Raw genomic sequence first — 16,281 nt, forward strand, 5'->3', positions numbered from 1 at the left:
TGTGAGAACCCTCCTACCTCCCCTTCACGAGGGGGTTCACACATTGGTATAACATAGCCTGCGTGGGGGGGCGTTGATCTTAAGAACCCGGCCTCAACCAAAGACCTGGTGGAAGAGCTCCCTTTTACAGGCCCTGCGGAACTTTGACAGTTCGACCAGGTTGGGGCCAGGACCAAAAATGCCCTGGCCTGGGTCGAGGCCAGGAGTATCTTTCTGGGGCCAAGGACCACTAACATATTAGTGCCCGCAGAGCAAAGGGCCCTGCTGGGGGGGCATAAGCAGACAAGCGGTCCCTCAGATTTTTCAGGTGATATGACCACATATGGTCATGTTGACCTGCCCTCTTCTCCCAAAATGACCCGTGATGGGCCTGGAGGGGTTGGGAAGGGGTGGGGCCCCAGGTGTGTGTGTGTGCACAGCTGTGCTTCCCAACCATATTTGGCACGATAACATCACCTTCTGGGATTTCTCGAAGCCTGAGGAATCTGTTGTAATCTTAGGAGATTTCCAGCCATCACCTGGAAGTTGTAAGCAGAACTCTTTGAGGCTTCTCCTCTCACCTGTTGGGATATGCAAGATCTGTCATGTGTATGATTTAACAGCATCAGTAAAGTATCCTATGGGGGCATCGGAAGAGATATGTAATGATCATATTTAGATGAATTTCCTGATATTTATCAGATACTCTCTGGCTGTGTCTTCACTGGCTCATCTGGAAACTCCTTGGCCCTTTGGGTACAGTTCCTGCCTGCTTTCCCTCCAGAAGAAAGTCAGTCAGTTAGACTGTTAGGACTATATCTCTCCTCTCTTACTCACAAAATGTATTCCTCTTCTCAATTAAACTATTTTATTCTTTTAGGCATCCTGTGCTTTGCCCCTTTCATATTTGAACTCTGCTAGCATCACCAAACCTTCCCTTCCCCAGGTTCAACTCCCCCATATCTTTAGGGATCTTCCAGCCCTATCTGGGCCATTTCCTTGACGCCAAAAGGCCGAGTCAAGCCTTGGCAACTGGAGAATTGGGGCTGAATTAAGGTATCACAATAGGGAGCCTTCAGCTGCTGCTCATGTACTGCTCTTTGCTTCTATCAAGAGCTCTACACTGGGCTGGAAATGAAAGAGAATTGTTCTCAAGCAGGGCGGACTAACCGGTAATTATGGCTGTGAATGTCTTTTCCCTGGTAATACTCTGCGTAGGTAATCACTCTGCCTGTTAACCTACATTTTCCAGCTCAGATAAAACAGCTAGTTATTCATGGGTGAGCAGCATTTCAGAAGGTCAAACAGCTTCAACACAAATAAGGCTCATTTGATAGGTGAACAGCAGTAGCACCTAGAAGCTTCCCAAGAACTGTAGAGTCTGCATATTTATGTATTTCTGGAAAGGTAGGTACATTTAGGAGGCTGCAGACAACTTAGGTTGGCTAAAATGAGCACACACACATAGCAGAATGTATCCATGGGTAAATTAAAAGACTGTAAACTGTTATTCTGTAGGACACAACTAAGGCGGCAACATCTGCTTGACGCTAGCCAAAATTGAAACTCTCAGTGAAGGACAATACACAGCTCGTATACTGTATCTTTGGCCACCTCATGAGAAGGAAGGACTCCCTGGAGAAGAGCCTAATGCTGGGAGCGATCGAGGGCCAAAGAAGAAGGGGACGACAGAGAATGAGGTGGCTGGATGGAGTCACTGAAGCAGTAGGTGCAAACTTAAATGGACTCCGGGGAATGGTGGAGGACAGGAAGGCCTGGAGGATCCTTGTCCATGGGGCCGCAATGGGTCGGACACGACTTCGCACCTAACAACAGCAACATACTGTATCTAGCAAAAGTGCAAGATAAGGTAAAGCTGAACGTGGGGACTGGGTGACATATGAAGAAGCTATTATATGAGAAATGAACAGGCCAACCCTGCCCATCCCTATGCCCGCCTGGTGAAGTGGTTAAAGCAGGCATGGTCAGACTGTGGCCCTCCAGATGTCCATGAACTACAATTCCCATCAGCCCCTGCCAGTGTTAACTGGCAGGGGTTAATGAGAATTGTAGTCCATGGACATCTGGAAGGCCGCAGTTTGACTACCCCTGGGTTAAAGAGTCAGACCTGAGTTCGAAACCCAATTCTGCCAGGGAAGCTTGCTTGTGTGACCTTAGACCTACTCTCAGCCTAACCTACCCATCAGGGTTGTTGTGAAGATAAAATAAAGGCAATGAGAATGACCTAGCAGCTTTAGTTTCTCATTGAGGAGAAAAGCAAGGTATAAATAATTTTATTTTTAGCATTCTAAAACTTAATTTAATTTAAATCTTAACTTTGTATATGTAAATATAAATATGTGTGTCTGTGTGTATTTTTATTTTGTTGTACTCCCTCCTGAGCACCGGGGAAGGGCGGAGTATAAATATAACTAAATTAAATATATATGCCCACTACATTGCAGTTTAAAGAGTGCTCCTGTCCCAAAAGGCCTGCTGCGGTCTACAAAGTTGTCAGGATCCACAGCGTCAAAACACTTTGTATTTTGAAGGGGTCACCGCCCATCCGGCAAGCCACGCCCATTTATTCTAAGCCCTCCTCCTTGTTCCGCTGCCCTTGCCACGCCCACTGCCTCCGCTAATCCCCGCCCCATCTTTCCCCCTCTCACCAATGATCTACGTCCACGGTTTAGCAAAACCGGCCAAACGTATAGCTGTTTCCAAAATTGCCTGTCCGCGTTGCAGCTTCTTTCGCTATTGAACCACCTCGGCAACACATTCTTCTTTTATCCTGTTTGAGTCGCAATTTTTAAAAAAAAACCTTCCTATTCCTTCTCTGGAGAAAAAAACACCCGATATTTCAGGCGACGATGAAGTCACCATGCCCGAATGCCGAAAGGGCCCCTTTCTCCGCACAGTTGCATTCTGGGCGATGTAGTCTCCAAGGCCTTTCCCGCGTGCGGGGATTGCGGCGACAGCGGCGAGGGCGAAAACTACAATTCCCAGATGCCTGCGCTAACACGAGGGCTCCTGGGTCTGTCCCTCCTAGACGGGCTGCCCTGGGGAGTGTGAATGGTCCTCAGTGCCAGGCACCTGCTGGGGCTGGGCTGGACTGTGGGAAGGGACCACCTCGGGCTGGGGGGCTCTAGCAGGCCCCGGCCCGCCTTGGCAGCTGGTGGGGCCAAGCTCCAGCCCAGAAGGAGGAAGAGAAACGGGTGGGTCCTGGGTGTAGCCCTCTTTGCTGCTTCCTGCCGGGGAGGGAGGGGTGCAAGGCTGTCCAGGAGGGTGGCTTTGGAGGCCCAGGGCTGTAGCCCCTTGCAGGCACGCTTGGGAAGGTGTGTCACCTTCTAGAGGAAAAGCTGAGCTGCCAGAGAGGAGCTTGGGGGCAAGTGAAAAGCCTACCCCTTTCCTTCTAGCAAAGCTTTGGTGGGTCAGAGGAGGGTTCCTGCCTTGCACCTGAAGGGGTGGGCTGGGAAAGCATAGGCTGGAAATGAAGCTGAACTGGCCTTTATGGTACCACCATAAAGTTAGAGTTAATCTCTAATATATCTTGTTCTTTGTGGGGTCGCGACACGCTCCAGTGTAGTTTGAACTGCTCTTGTCTGTCTGGGGGTGTTTGTGCTCCGTCTTTCTTCCGGCGTTTGCACCCAAGGCAGCTTACAAAGTTATAAAGATAGTTTACAGAGGTCGTCTTGCTTGTCCTTGTTGGAATGCCGAGATAGATTACGATAGTCCTGTTTTACAGATGGGTCAGAAGCTGAGAGTGAATGGCTTGCTAAATTCAGCCAGACAGTGGGTAGTTGGAAGGGTCAGTGTTCTGTTGTTCTGCATCTCTAAGTTCTTTTTGTACCCCTTCTATGAATGATAAATATAGAAGAGTTTGGTATTCTTTCCACTTTAAAATAATGTTCTTTTCCTCTCCCCATTTTTGGTTTCTTGTTTCTCATCATCGTTGGCTCCTCAGACAGCGGTAACCATGGATATCTTTGGGGACCTCCGGCGAATGAACAAGCGCCAGGTAAAGCAGAAGGGTGCCTGTATTGGAGTTTGCCGTGGGCATGGGTTGGAGCGGATTCTGATTGTGCTTTGTCTGCAAAATACTGCACATAATGGGGGTGGGTTCCCAGAGGTGGTGAAAGCCTTGAGCCACGTCCAGTGACGTCCAGGTCCAAATGGTTTGGGATGTGCGGCAAAAATTCTCTTACATTGTTAGCTAATTACAGAACTTAACAGTGCAAACCTAAGCTCAATTCAGAAGCGTGTACCTCTGTTTAGGATTGCACTTTAAATCTTGTAATTGGTAGAAGTTGTGAAAATTAGCCACACAGAATCACAGAATCATAGAGTTGGAAGGGGCCATACAGGCCATCTAGTCCAACCCCCTGCTCAAGGCAGGATCAGCCCATCTACAAACAGATTTGCTTACAGTGCATAATGTTTCTCTTGCTAGTTTTAGGCTAGTGGAAACTGCTGTCAAGTCACAGTTTACTTATGGTGACCCTGTAGGGTTTTCAGGGCAAGAGACATTCTGAGGTAGCTTGCCATTGACTGTCTCCATGTCATGATCCTGGAATTCCTTGGAGATTTACCCTCCATTTACTAGCCATGAGTAACCATGTCTAACTTTGCCTCCTCTGGCTTATCCAGGTCAGGCTAGTTGTAGGATAGTGGAAAGACTTATATTTTTACCCCTACTTTTTGATGATTGGAAATTCTTCTGTGTGGCTTGATCCTTCACTAAAGCATTACTGAAGACTGCTGCCTAGAATTACAGAAACCTGCTTAAGAGTAAATGAAAGCCAGAATAGTGTGGGTGCTGAATTTTGTACTTGCCTGGTGCACTGGAGAAATGCATTCGTTTTGCCTTCACTTCCTCAGAAGCAGGTGTATAAACTGCACTTCCTTTTGAGCACGATCTAATCTGTCAAGAAAGGAAGCAGGTTGCTCTGAGCCATGCAATCACTAGAGGCCACATCATACTTATGTGAGAACATTGTTTGCATATTGACTTTTTAAGAACCTGATCTTTAGAAGTTTTGATACATCGTTTCCTGTTAGTTTTCTTATTCCCCTGTGAGGAGGCCTCTTGAAAATAGTGATGTTTGCACATATGATGAACTCTGAAAAGAATTTCTGTTCATTGTGCTTTCAGAGTTCTGTCGTTTTTGATGTTTGGATTCCCATTGCAATTTGAATTTTGGTATCGCTGGGGGCTGGAATCTTTTAAAGAAATGGTTTCTTAGAAATAAATTAGGGAGAAAAATGGTGTGATCCCTGCTGTTAAGACACAGTAACAAAATGCATAATTCTAGAATTGAAGAAGAGTTGGTTTTTATACCCAGCTTTTCTCTACCAGAAGGAGTCTCAAAGCGACTGACAGTTGCTTTGCCTTTTCCCACAACAAACGCACTGTGAGGAAGGTGAGGCTGAGAGAGCCCTGATATTACTGCTCGCTCAGAACAGCTTTATCAGTGCTGTGACTAGCCCGAGATCTGCTGTGGGAAGAGGAAAGGGAAGGCAATTGTAAGCTTCTTTGAGATTCCTTAGGGTAGAGGAAAGCGGCATATAAGAACCAACTCTTCTTGTTATGACCTGCAATTAACTGATAGGTGTTGCTCTTAAAATAGATTATAGTGGGAATTTCTTTTATTGCTGAGTTATTTTTTAAATGCCTGTGGCTGGTCTAAAACAGTAACAATAAAATCGTTGCAATTGTTGTGAAACGACCGTATACCGAACTGTTCCATCAAGGCCAGTATTGTCTGCTCAGAGCACCAAGTGGATGTCCAGGGTGAGGCCTTTCCCATCACCTCCTGCCTGGACCTTTTAAACTGGGGATGCCGGGGATTGAACCTGAGACCTTCTGCATGCCGAGCAGGTGCTGCCCCACTCAGCCACGGTCCCACAAAGAATTGCAAACGTGCAATCCCAAGAGACTTTTGAGTAGGTGGGGCTTTTATGTTTAACCTGTCTCCTGGTTGCCACTTTCAGTCCTGCACCTAGCCAAGTTAGTTATGAAACCCAAAGGACGCTGCGTACCTTTTCTTTTTTGAAAGCAAGTATCTGGCCTAAAAGAACCTCGGAAACTGGGGCAGCCTTAAGTTTGGGTGATGCACAGTCCCCCTTTGCAGGCAGTGGCTCTGAATGTCTTGCTTCTCGGGCCCGCTGTGCTGCTTTGTTCCTCTCTGCCGGCGGTCTGACCAGGGCGCCCTGATTCTTGGCAGCCCATTGCCGATTGCCCCGCTTTGTGAATCGCCATCCTGCTGCTTACTTCATTATAAAGATCTGGCACCCTGGGCGGACTGGCGATGCTGGGGGGGGGGGCGCTTTCAAACACGGAACTTCTCAGATATTTACATCTCCAAATTCAGGGTGTCTCTCCTGCCTAAAGCCAATAATTTGAGTTTGCGTTGCTCGGTCCTCCCCAGACCAGACAATAACATCCATTTTGGGGGGTTGGGGGGAGGATTAGTTCTCTCTGTGTTTTTATTTATTTTATTACTTCAATTTATTGAGCGCCACTCCTAAAGGCTCGTGGCGATTCACATATGTCCAACTAATACCCCGTTAAAACCCGTCAAAACCCCATTAAAAAGGGCTATAACAACAACAGTAGTCATCAACAACAGATAAGAGAGCGGTATCCCCCCCCCCCATTCATCTATTAGGGAGAGGAGAGACACATCATATGGTGTCTGTTGTTGGCAAACAGGGGAGAGCCAGTTTGGGGTAGTGGTTAGGAGTGCGGACTTCTAATCTGGCATGCCGTGTCCAATTCTGCACTCCCTCACATGCAGCCAGCTGGGTGACCTTGGGCTCGCCACGGCACTGATAAAACTGTTCTGACTGAGCAGTGATATCAGGGCTCTCTCAGCCTCACCCACCCCACAGGGTGTCTGTTGTGGGGAGAGGAAAGGGAAGGCAACTGGAAGCCGCTTTGAGCCTCCTTCGGGTAGGGAAAAGCCGCATATAAGAACCACTCTTCTTCTTCAAATGCTCTTCCTGCACTTGCTGCCACTCCTTGGTCAGTTGAAGTTATATTAAATATAGATAGATGTGGGTTAGCAATTTGCAGGACGGTTGCACATGTGAAATCGGAGGTACCAGAACTCAGCAATGACAGGTCTTCTGTATCCAGGTCTCCCCCCCTCCCCCTTCATTGATATATCCTCAAATGGTTCTCCAAAATGGTTTGCTTTCCACTGCACCGGCTTCATGGGTCCACTGAGAGCGAATGTCAATGTGATGCTTTGAGGATGACTGGAGAGAATTTTTCCCCCCAATTATTCTGGATGTAGCAGCCAAAAATGGGTACCCTGGGTTTCTGGGTGGGGAAGCCCGCGTTTTATTTACAATCCACCGTGGCGCTCACCGCAGCGATTTCACTTCCTTGCAGCTCTACTACCAAGTCTTAAATTTCGCCATGATCGTGTCCTCGGCCCTCATGATCTGGAAGGGCCTCATTGTGATCACTGGCAGCGAGAGCCCCATCGTCGTCGTCCTGAGGTAGGTCTGTGGAGGAATCCAGCTCGACCGGCCGTTGATAAGGATTGCCCCAGCTCAGGGGTAGTCAAACTGCGGCCCTCCAGATGTCCATGGACTACAATTCCCAGGAGCCCCTGCCAGCGAACGCTGGCAGGGGCTCCTGGGAATTGTAGTCCATGGACATCTGGAGGGCTGCAGTTTGACTACCCCTGCCCCAGCCCTTCGTCTGAAGCAATGAGAGGAACTTGCAGGGGAAGCGAAGGCAGAGGGGCCTTCTAGGGCTGTGGTCATTCGGACGCAGTTTTCTTTGCTTGCAGTGACCGAGCTCCATTCACAGTGGTTGAGGTAGCAACGGGGTAGGATACGGGGCTTTTAATTAGCTACTACAACTAGCTGATTTTTTTAAGTGGAGATGCCGGGGGATTGAACCTGGGTCTTTCTGCATGTCAAGCAGAGGCTCTACCACTGAGCCACAGCTACCCTTCCCCGTGCAGTATGCATGCCCAAGGGCTAGTATTGTAAATATACTGCTTGCAAGTCCATTCTTGAGGACATTTAAAGTCATAGAATCCTAGAGTTGGAAGGTACCTCCAGGGTCATCTGGATCAGCCCCCTGCAGAACACAGGGAATTTACAACTATCTGCCCACCCACAGGAGCCCCAGTACTGTGCCCAGATTATGCCCCCCCCCCCCAAAGCATCCCTGTCCTATCTGGCCTGGAAGAATTTTGCTTTCCGATCCCAAAGAGGCTTTAGGTATTTCTCTGGGCAATCAAGGAAGGGCCACAAGAGCCAAGCACCGACACAATCCTGCCTTCTGCCCACCCACTCACCATCTGCCTTAGTTCCCCCATGAGACCAGAGTCATTTTCATGCAGTTTGTAGTCAAGTTGCAGCTGATTTATGGCAATCCTAGCAGGGGGCTTTCGAGGCAAGTGGGACTAATAGTAACAACAATAACAGCTACCAATTTATAGCCCACCCTTCCCAATTGGCTCAAGGCGTGTAACAACAATCACCATTTATGCACTGGGAACTTCACTGCCCCAGCTCCCGTGCAGGAGCACAAATCGGGGGTGGATGAGGTGCACCAGGCCAAATGCTCCCCCATGTGGGTGCAGGAAGAGGTGGGGCAACCTGCCACGACTAAAACTCCAGCCTGCAGCCCAGCATGAAACCTCCAGTGCATAAACGGTCAATAAGAGGTGCTTTGCTATTGCCATCCTTTGCAGAGCCTTCTTTGGTAATCTCTCATCCTAAATGCCGACCCTGCTTAGTGTCCTGATGCAATTGGACTATAGCATGCCACCTCGCCTCCTGCTTCAGTCGCTTATAATTTGTAAATTTTTTTTACTGTATTGGTAGCAGGCAAAGCACTTTCTCTGTAAGCCTTTTGAGTACATTGGTGTGTGTGGAGGGGTGGGCTCCTGCCCTCTGCGTGCAGATGATATAGTCTGGTTCATGCCTTGTCTCCTTACAGCGGCAGTATGGAACCAGCCTTTCACAGGGGGGACCTCTTGTTCTTGACAAACTTCCGAGACGACCCCATCAGAGCTGGAGAAATTGTCGTGTTTAAAGTGGAAGGCAGAGACATCCCGATCGTGCACAGAGTAATCAAGGTTCACGAAAAGTAATATGGCGCACACTCAAATTAAGGCGTTTTTTGCACTGTGGGGAATATTGCTTGGCCCTTCTAGCTGTAGAATTCTTGAAGGAATGGATATCTTGCATTGAAGGAAGAACTGGAGGCATGTTCTTTCCTGACAGAAAAATGAAGCTGGGGCACCTGGATGAATATTAAAATCAACATCCAACCCCTACCCCCCTTCAGTAATGGTTGATTCATAAAAAGTGTGGATTGAAGCACTAAATTATAGAAGAGAAATAAGATAAGATGGCTTTTGTCTAATGGAACTGGATTTTGTTTGTGGGATGTTAGAATTGGAAGTAAGGTAACAGTGGGTACCTGGAAGGAAGGGGCTCTCACTGGAGGACTTAGGGCTGTTCTTTATTTCATTTTCCTCGTTGGCGTGTTTTGTGGCTTTGTATTTTGGCTTCTGTTCCATACGTCTTTTGCTCCCTCTAGTGGCTGATGTGAAATTACGCCACTTTCTGTCTGGCAGAGAGATGTGGAACATAAAGCAATGTAATATTGAATCGACCTCTAGAGGGAGCGAAACACATGCAAAGCGGAACACTCCCCAAAGCAACGGAAACGCACAAATGCGGAAAAGGAGAATGCGGGGATGATCCCCGCCCTTTATTTCATATTGCTGATGCTTTCAATTTGTATGGATCCGTAAAGAGTAATTCAACATCAGCTGTGTTAGTTTTTGCGCAGTGGAAGCTGCTGTCATGTGGCTTCTTCCAACCGGTGCTCGGTAACATTAGCCTTCTGAGAGCGCACGGGTGAATTCTGTGCCATGCCAGCTTTCTTACGCCATTGCATACTGCCCTCTTCTGGGGAGCTGGATCAGCACTGGCATGGAAAGGCCTCTTGTCTTGCATTGTCACCCAGTGGTGTGGGGATTAATCACATTGCAGCAGCCTTTACTCCACTAGGGGCAAATGTCAGAAGGGGTCCTTCAGCGGTAACGGACAGACGTAGACCTGAAGCTGCCTTCCGCTGAATCACACCATCAAAGTCAGTACTCTCTACTCAGATTGGCAGTGGCCCTCCAGGGCCTTGAGCAGAGCTCCTTTACTTCACCTACTCCTACCTGGTCCTTTTTAAGTGGAGATCGAACCTGGGACTTTCTGCACGCCAAGCAGAGGCTCTGTCTCTGAGCCACTGCCTCCCTCCCATGTGGTATGCACAGCCAAAGGCTGGTATTGTAAATATACTGCTTGCAAGTCATTCCCCCCCCCAAAAAAAAAAGAAAGAAAGAAAAAGCCACTGTTGCTTCCTTGTCCCTGTTTCTGCTGCAGCTTGGCCTGCCGATTTTATTTATTTTTATTTATTTATTTATTTATTTGGCCTTGAGCAGAGCTCGATGGGTCCCCGTCCTGTCCCAACTTCTGTCTCTTGCTCAAAGAGTTAGGATCTGGTTTTAAACTGTGGGCTGCTTTAGTCTGCTTTCTACTGCATTCAGAATTCCTTCAATTGGAATAACTTTCCTGACAGCTGAGAATCTGTTATTGAGTAGTTTCTTCTTCTTCTCTATAGCGGTGTACCAGGGCTTCTTTGCTTGGTGTCCATGCAAGATAATTCCTCATGACGGGACGGGTTGTCTTCTGTTTTGACCACAGTATGTTAGCAACAGGCTATGGAAGAAATAAACAGGGTTCCCCCCCCCTAAAAATCTGTCATTAAAAGTCACACAGCGAATGCCTCGCTGTTTATTAAAACTCAAGAAGGGCGGCTTGTACTTGTCGGTATCTAATCTCGTAATGGCTGTTTTGCAAACATTCGGTGCCGTGGCTTTCAACGGAGGTGCTAATGAATTTGCCGTCCTGTTGGCTTGCAGAGAAAATGGCAACATCAAATTTCTGACCAAGGGCGATAACAACGAAGTTGATGATAGAGGCTTGTACAAAGAAGGCCAGAACTGGCTGGAAAAGAAGGACGTGGTAGGAAGAGCACGAGGGTAAGAAGTGCGCCTGTCTGTGCTTTGCTGTCTCGGTGAAGGACAAAATGTGCAGTTTGTAAGAAGGGATGTAGAAACATGGAGGTGTAAGGGGGCACCAAGGGTCATCTAGTCCAATGCTCTGCACAAGGCAGATGATTCTTGGCTCACTCCCCCAGTGACCTTTATTCTATACCTCCAATATCCCTGGGCCAGTTTGACCTGGATGAAAATTCCTTCCTGACCTAAGTGGGGATCAGCAGTACCCTGGGCATATATGGAAGGGCCATGAGAACCAAGCAGTGATTCATCTCTTCCAGCCCCCTCTCTCAAAATCTGCCTAAATTCAATACTGAGTTGCAAAATCAGCATTGTGATCAAATGGCCATCTAACCTATGCTTAACTACCTCCAGGCAAGAGCCTCTTGTGGCGCAGAGTGGTAAGGCAGCAGATATGCAGTCTGAAAGCTCTGCCCATGAGGCTGGGAGTTCGATCCCAGCAGCCGGCTCAAGGTTGACTCAGCCTTCCGTCCTTCCGAGGTCGGTAAAATGAGTACCCAGCTTGCTGGGGGGTAAACGGTAATGACAAACTAAAGGCACTGGCAAACCACCCTGTACTGAGTCTGCCATGAAAACGCTAGAGGGCGTCACCCCAAGGGTCAGACATGACCTGGTGCTTGCACAGGGGATACCTTTACCTTTAACTCCCTCCAGAGAGGGAGCCCGTTCCACTGAGGGACTGCTCTGACTGTCAGGAAGTTCTTAATGTTTAGCAGAAATCACTTTAGATTTAATTTCAATCCGACCTTCCAGGGGATACAAGCTGCCTTGGGGATACAAGCTTGGGACGCCATACCCTACCTTGCTTTAGTTGTAGAACCCAGATGTTTTTGGACATCTGTACTTGGTTCAGCAATGGTACTTGGATTGCATCATGGTTTATGTAGTCTTTTTATTGGTAATCCGCCTTGAGTCCCAGTGAGAAAGTCAGTGTCAAAACCATGAAACCCTGCTTTTGCTATTTGTTTTGTTCTTTTTCTGTCCTGTATAATTGATTGCCCTAGGTGTGCACTGTATCTGAGTTAGGACAGTTTAGCTAGCTCAGGAATTTTGGCTCTGCTGCCGTGATTTATGGAAAAGTGTTATTTCTCTCTTTGGCCTTGAGGCAGGAGGTGCCGGTTGTGTCTTTCTAGTCTGGATGAGAGGGTGGTATCCGGAGGTATTTGCATCCAAATAGGCAGGTGGGGGGAGCCAGGGGGTTGGAAGTTAAAACAGAGTAATGGATTCCGAGTAGTTAGTCTTAGCAAAGGCTGAGATGTAAGCATTGTTGTATCTTCAATAAAAAGCTTTTCCTTCACAGGTAGGCTATAAATGAAGCTGCTAATAATAATTATAATTCTTATACAGGCATATTTTGCTCAAAATCAAATCCTGTTTTTTTCTGACAGGGAGCATGAAAACCTCCCTGCTTGGCCTTCCTGACAGTTTTCTAGCTTAGCATTGGCTTTTTTTTTTTTTAATTTTAGCAGTTCTCAAACTCCGTAGCCATGGGGCAGCTGGGCTTTCTAAAGTGATGATTTGTAATTTAGCAAAAACAAGGGAGCCACATAAAGGCGCCTTGGGAATTCCCCACTGGTGTGTTGCTGATCTGGACTTCTGGCAGAAGCACGACTGTAACCCGGTTCACGGTCTTCTCAATTTTGTTCAATCAGGTTTTTGCCTTACGTTGGAATGGTGACCATAATCATGAATGACTATCCAAAATTCAAGGTAAGGAAAGATGTCGTTTCCTTTATTTGGACGTGCGGCATCCCATTTTTCCAGACAGTTCAAGGGTGTGTACGTAGGCCACTGACCACACCCTGACCGGCTTGGCCTAAGACAATTTTAATCAGTATGGAATGGGGACAACCCATTGCCCACTTACCTGGCCCTTATGTCACAGAAGTAAACGGGAAGCGCACGGTCAACGCTTTACAGCAGCTCATGATGATACCTGTTCTCCGTTTTTGCTCGACAGAATTCTGACTTAAGGAGCCAGGTTGCCATGGGCAGCATAAATGTCCCCTGCTTCTGCAGAAGAATGCTGGGGGGTGTCTTTTCTCCCCATGTGGTTAATTGCACAGCAGGCCGTGTGCCTTCCCCGATGGCTCTGAAGTTTCAAATCTAACAGCTGTTAGATCTCTTCAGCCTGTACGAAGCGCATGCCCTCCAGTCCGAAGCCCAGAATGCTCACTGGAGGTTCCTGCAGTTACAGGCTGCCCTGAGCATCCCTTCAGGGTGCTACTGAGAGCAAGCCATGCTGGTCTTTGGTAGAAGAGATCAATTTGAGTCCAGAAGCACCTGAAGAGACCCAACAAAACTTGACATATAGACTTTCAGGTGTTGCAAAGCTGACTTCTGCTGAATCAGGCCACAGGTCCGTCAGAGTCTGTGTTGTTTACTCAGACTGGCATTGCTGTCCGGGGTCTCAGACCAGGTTCTTTCACAGCACCCACAACCTGGTCCCTTTTAGGTGGAGAGGCCAGGGATTGAACTGGGGACCTTCTGCATGCCAAGCAGATGCTCTACCCCTGAGCCACAGCCTGCCCTTCAACGTTCCCCTGCCTGATTGCAGCTTTCAGTGATTTTGCGCAGTGCTCTGCTTTCTTCATTAAAACAGTGATTTATGAAAGAGAATGTGCTTTGAAACAATGGGTGTGAATCCTAACCCTGTCGAATGACTCCACTGGGCAAAGTTTATTGGTTTTGTAATTTACGTATTGCAATATTTATAGCCTCATTTTCCTTTTGGCTCCAGTCTGAAGCCTTCAAAAGAGTCTCCCTCCCCCCCCCCCAAATTTAGTGGCTCTTCCTCTGGAGGAAGGCTACTTTGAGGAGGGTTGGATGCACTCCGGTGTGCCAGTCTAATGATTCCCTAGAGATACTTGTGTACCATAATAATCTGTGCATTCTCTTCACAGTACGCTCTCCTGGCTGTCATGGGTGCCTACGTACTGCTGAAAAGAGAATCATAAAAGAACATGGGATGGCTTTGCACAACTCTGAACACAGATCTACAAAGATATACTAATATATTTGAAATGTCTCCGTGTCTGTACATAATACTCCGTGGTGTGCAAAAAAATGACATCGTCTTGTCCAAACGAGTTGTCTTGTTTGTGCCGCAGCCCTTTCAAAAACTCACCGTGGGCGAGCCCGGTTGGTTTCATCGGGATGGGGCTGCAGTTTCCGTAGATTCCTGTGACTTTAAGACGTCGCTTTCACGTGTTGTTTTGGTTTCTTCGTGTTTTGTTCACACCATTGCTGTTAGCCCAGATCAATGCAAAATTGGGGGCAGGCGGGGTGGGGGATATGCGCCATGTGGGCTCCCTGAGAACGTTTGATTTGAAAGGGGCTGCATCGGAAATATCCAGTGAGTGAAGCAAGGTTTGGGCAGGATTACGGGAGAGATCAAAAATACTTGCAGACCAAGATGACCAAAGGGGACCTGTTCAATCTGTCGCTCTTCCTCTCTCTCCCTAGATCCCGCTCAAATCAAGGTGAATTTAGTAGGGCTCGTGAATGAGTTCATACCAAGCATCCCGCCGTATATAGAATTTGTTTGTAAAAAGGCATGCCTCTGTGTAGGTTTCAAGGGATTCTGCAAGAGTGGCATTTTCGAATCAGTCTTTCTCAAGCAGAACAATATGGCATCTCGGCTCACCTTCCAAGATGAGAGTCTTGTGCCATCTTAAGTGAGAATGAAATATTCCTTCATTAGAAACAGTAACCCAGTCCCCCAACAGAGCCTGTGTACATGGCCGGCCTAGTGGGGTGGAGTGTGCTTACGGGGTATCATGCTGTCAAATTGTCAGGGATTGGCTGTCTATCAAAAGGATGGCCATGTGTATCCGTCGAGAATCACTTCCCGATTTTCTGGGCCCACCTTGTGCAAATTAGTTCACACGGGCATCCAGTGCCGTAATATCCCCTGAGCTCCGGAAACAATCGATTGGGAAGTTGCAAGATGCTTTCACGGTTACGATTTATGTTGGCCGGGCTTCCTCTCGGGAGCCAAATGCCATTCTTCTCACAGCCCGTTCACCAAGCCAGAAATAGATGTTCAGGCTCATTGGTCGATTCCGTGGCAGGACGCACACTCTGCGTGCGAAAAATGCGCAGTTCAGACTCCCCAGGTGTCATATTTCATTTTGAGGAACGACTCTGGGGAACTGTCCCGCCCAACCAGAATCGTGGTATACAAAATGGCCCCAAGGCAGGTGAGTGCGGATCTCTAGAAGATGGAGGTTGGGCAGTCAAAAACGCAGATGCAAGGTGCTGTTCCGGGAAGAAGAGGTCCTCCAGGCCTCGTCCCCCTTTGGCACGTTTACGCTGCAGGAATAAAGCAGTTTTAACTACCGTGGCTTCTCCTGAGCTTCCCTGAGAAACGGTTTTTGCAACAGCATTGCGTATCTTCTGTTCAAATAACTTCTCCTGTTGTAGAAGAAAATCTGCCTTTGAGGCCCACCCTTGGCTTTTAGCACCCCCTTTGTGGCCTTAAAGAAGTCACTTTAACAATGTGAATGTTTTGGGGTTCCAACCCCACCCCCCCTTCAGATTATATATATATATATGCCTTTTTTTTTTTTGCAAAACTCATTGTAAATGTGTCAATTCCATTAGCCCATCCATCTTTCCAAACCAAGGGATTGCTTTATCGATACAAGGACTTGCGATACTTTGTAAATGTAAAACAATGTTCCGGTGGGTCTCAGGGTCGTGGTGGTTAACAAATACCGGACCCCAGGAACTCCCCCTCCCCCCATCTCTTATCACGCTATGCAATGTCATCAATAAAACCCTGCCTTGTTTTATGACTCAGCCTCTTTCTTTCCTCTCCCCTTGCCCCCAGCGCAGTGTCCTTTGGGTGCTTAAGAGTTCGCTGCAGTCAACTAACACATGAAGCCACCTTCTCGTGAGCCAGGCTGTTGGTCTGCTCGGATTGCCAACAGCTCTCCGGGATCTTGGGTGGGTGTGCTCACGTTACCTGCTACCTTGAGAGCCAGCTAGGTGTCGTGGCTTAGTGTGTTGTCCTCTAATCTGGAGAACCGGGTTTGAATCCCCACTCCTCCATGTGGAGCCAGCTGGGTGCTCTCAGGCCAGTCCCAGTTCTCTCAGAGCTCTCTCAGCCCCACCTGCCTCACTGGGTGTCTTGTGGGGAGAGGAATGGGAGGAGATTGTGAGCCACTTGGAGGCTCTTTTGGGTAGT

At 47.9% G+C, this 16,281-nt stretch overlaps 1 protein-coding gene across 1 annotated transcript; it reads left to right on the forward strand.

Moving 5' to 3' along the window:
• The first annotated feature begins 2,997 nt into the window (after window positions 1–2,997).
• SEC11C (SEC11 homolog C, signal peptidase complex subunit) lies at window positions 2,998–15,886 on the forward strand. The gene is made up of 7 exons (XM_077346904.1): window positions 2,998–3,194; window positions 3,944–3,997; window positions 7,376–7,485; window positions 8,945–9,094; window positions 10,932–11,051; window positions 12,743–12,800; window positions 13,994–15,886. Exons 2-7 carry the CDS (start codon window positions 3,956–3,958, stop codon window positions 14,045–14,047), a joined length of 534 nt encoding a protein of 177 aa, XP_077203019.1. The 5' UTR covers window positions 2,998–3,194; window positions 3,944–3,955; the 3' UTR covers window positions 14,048–15,886.
• Window positions 15,887–16,281: the final 395 nt, after the last annotated feature.

This window comes from Paroedura picta, chromosome 7 (genome assembly GCF_049243985.1).
Source record: "Paroedura picta isolate Pp20150507F chromosome 7, Ppicta_v3.0, whole genome shotgun sequence".
NCBI classification, from domain to species: domain Eukaryota; kingdom Metazoa; phylum Chordata; class Lepidosauria; order Squamata; family Gekkonidae; genus Paroedura; species Paroedura picta.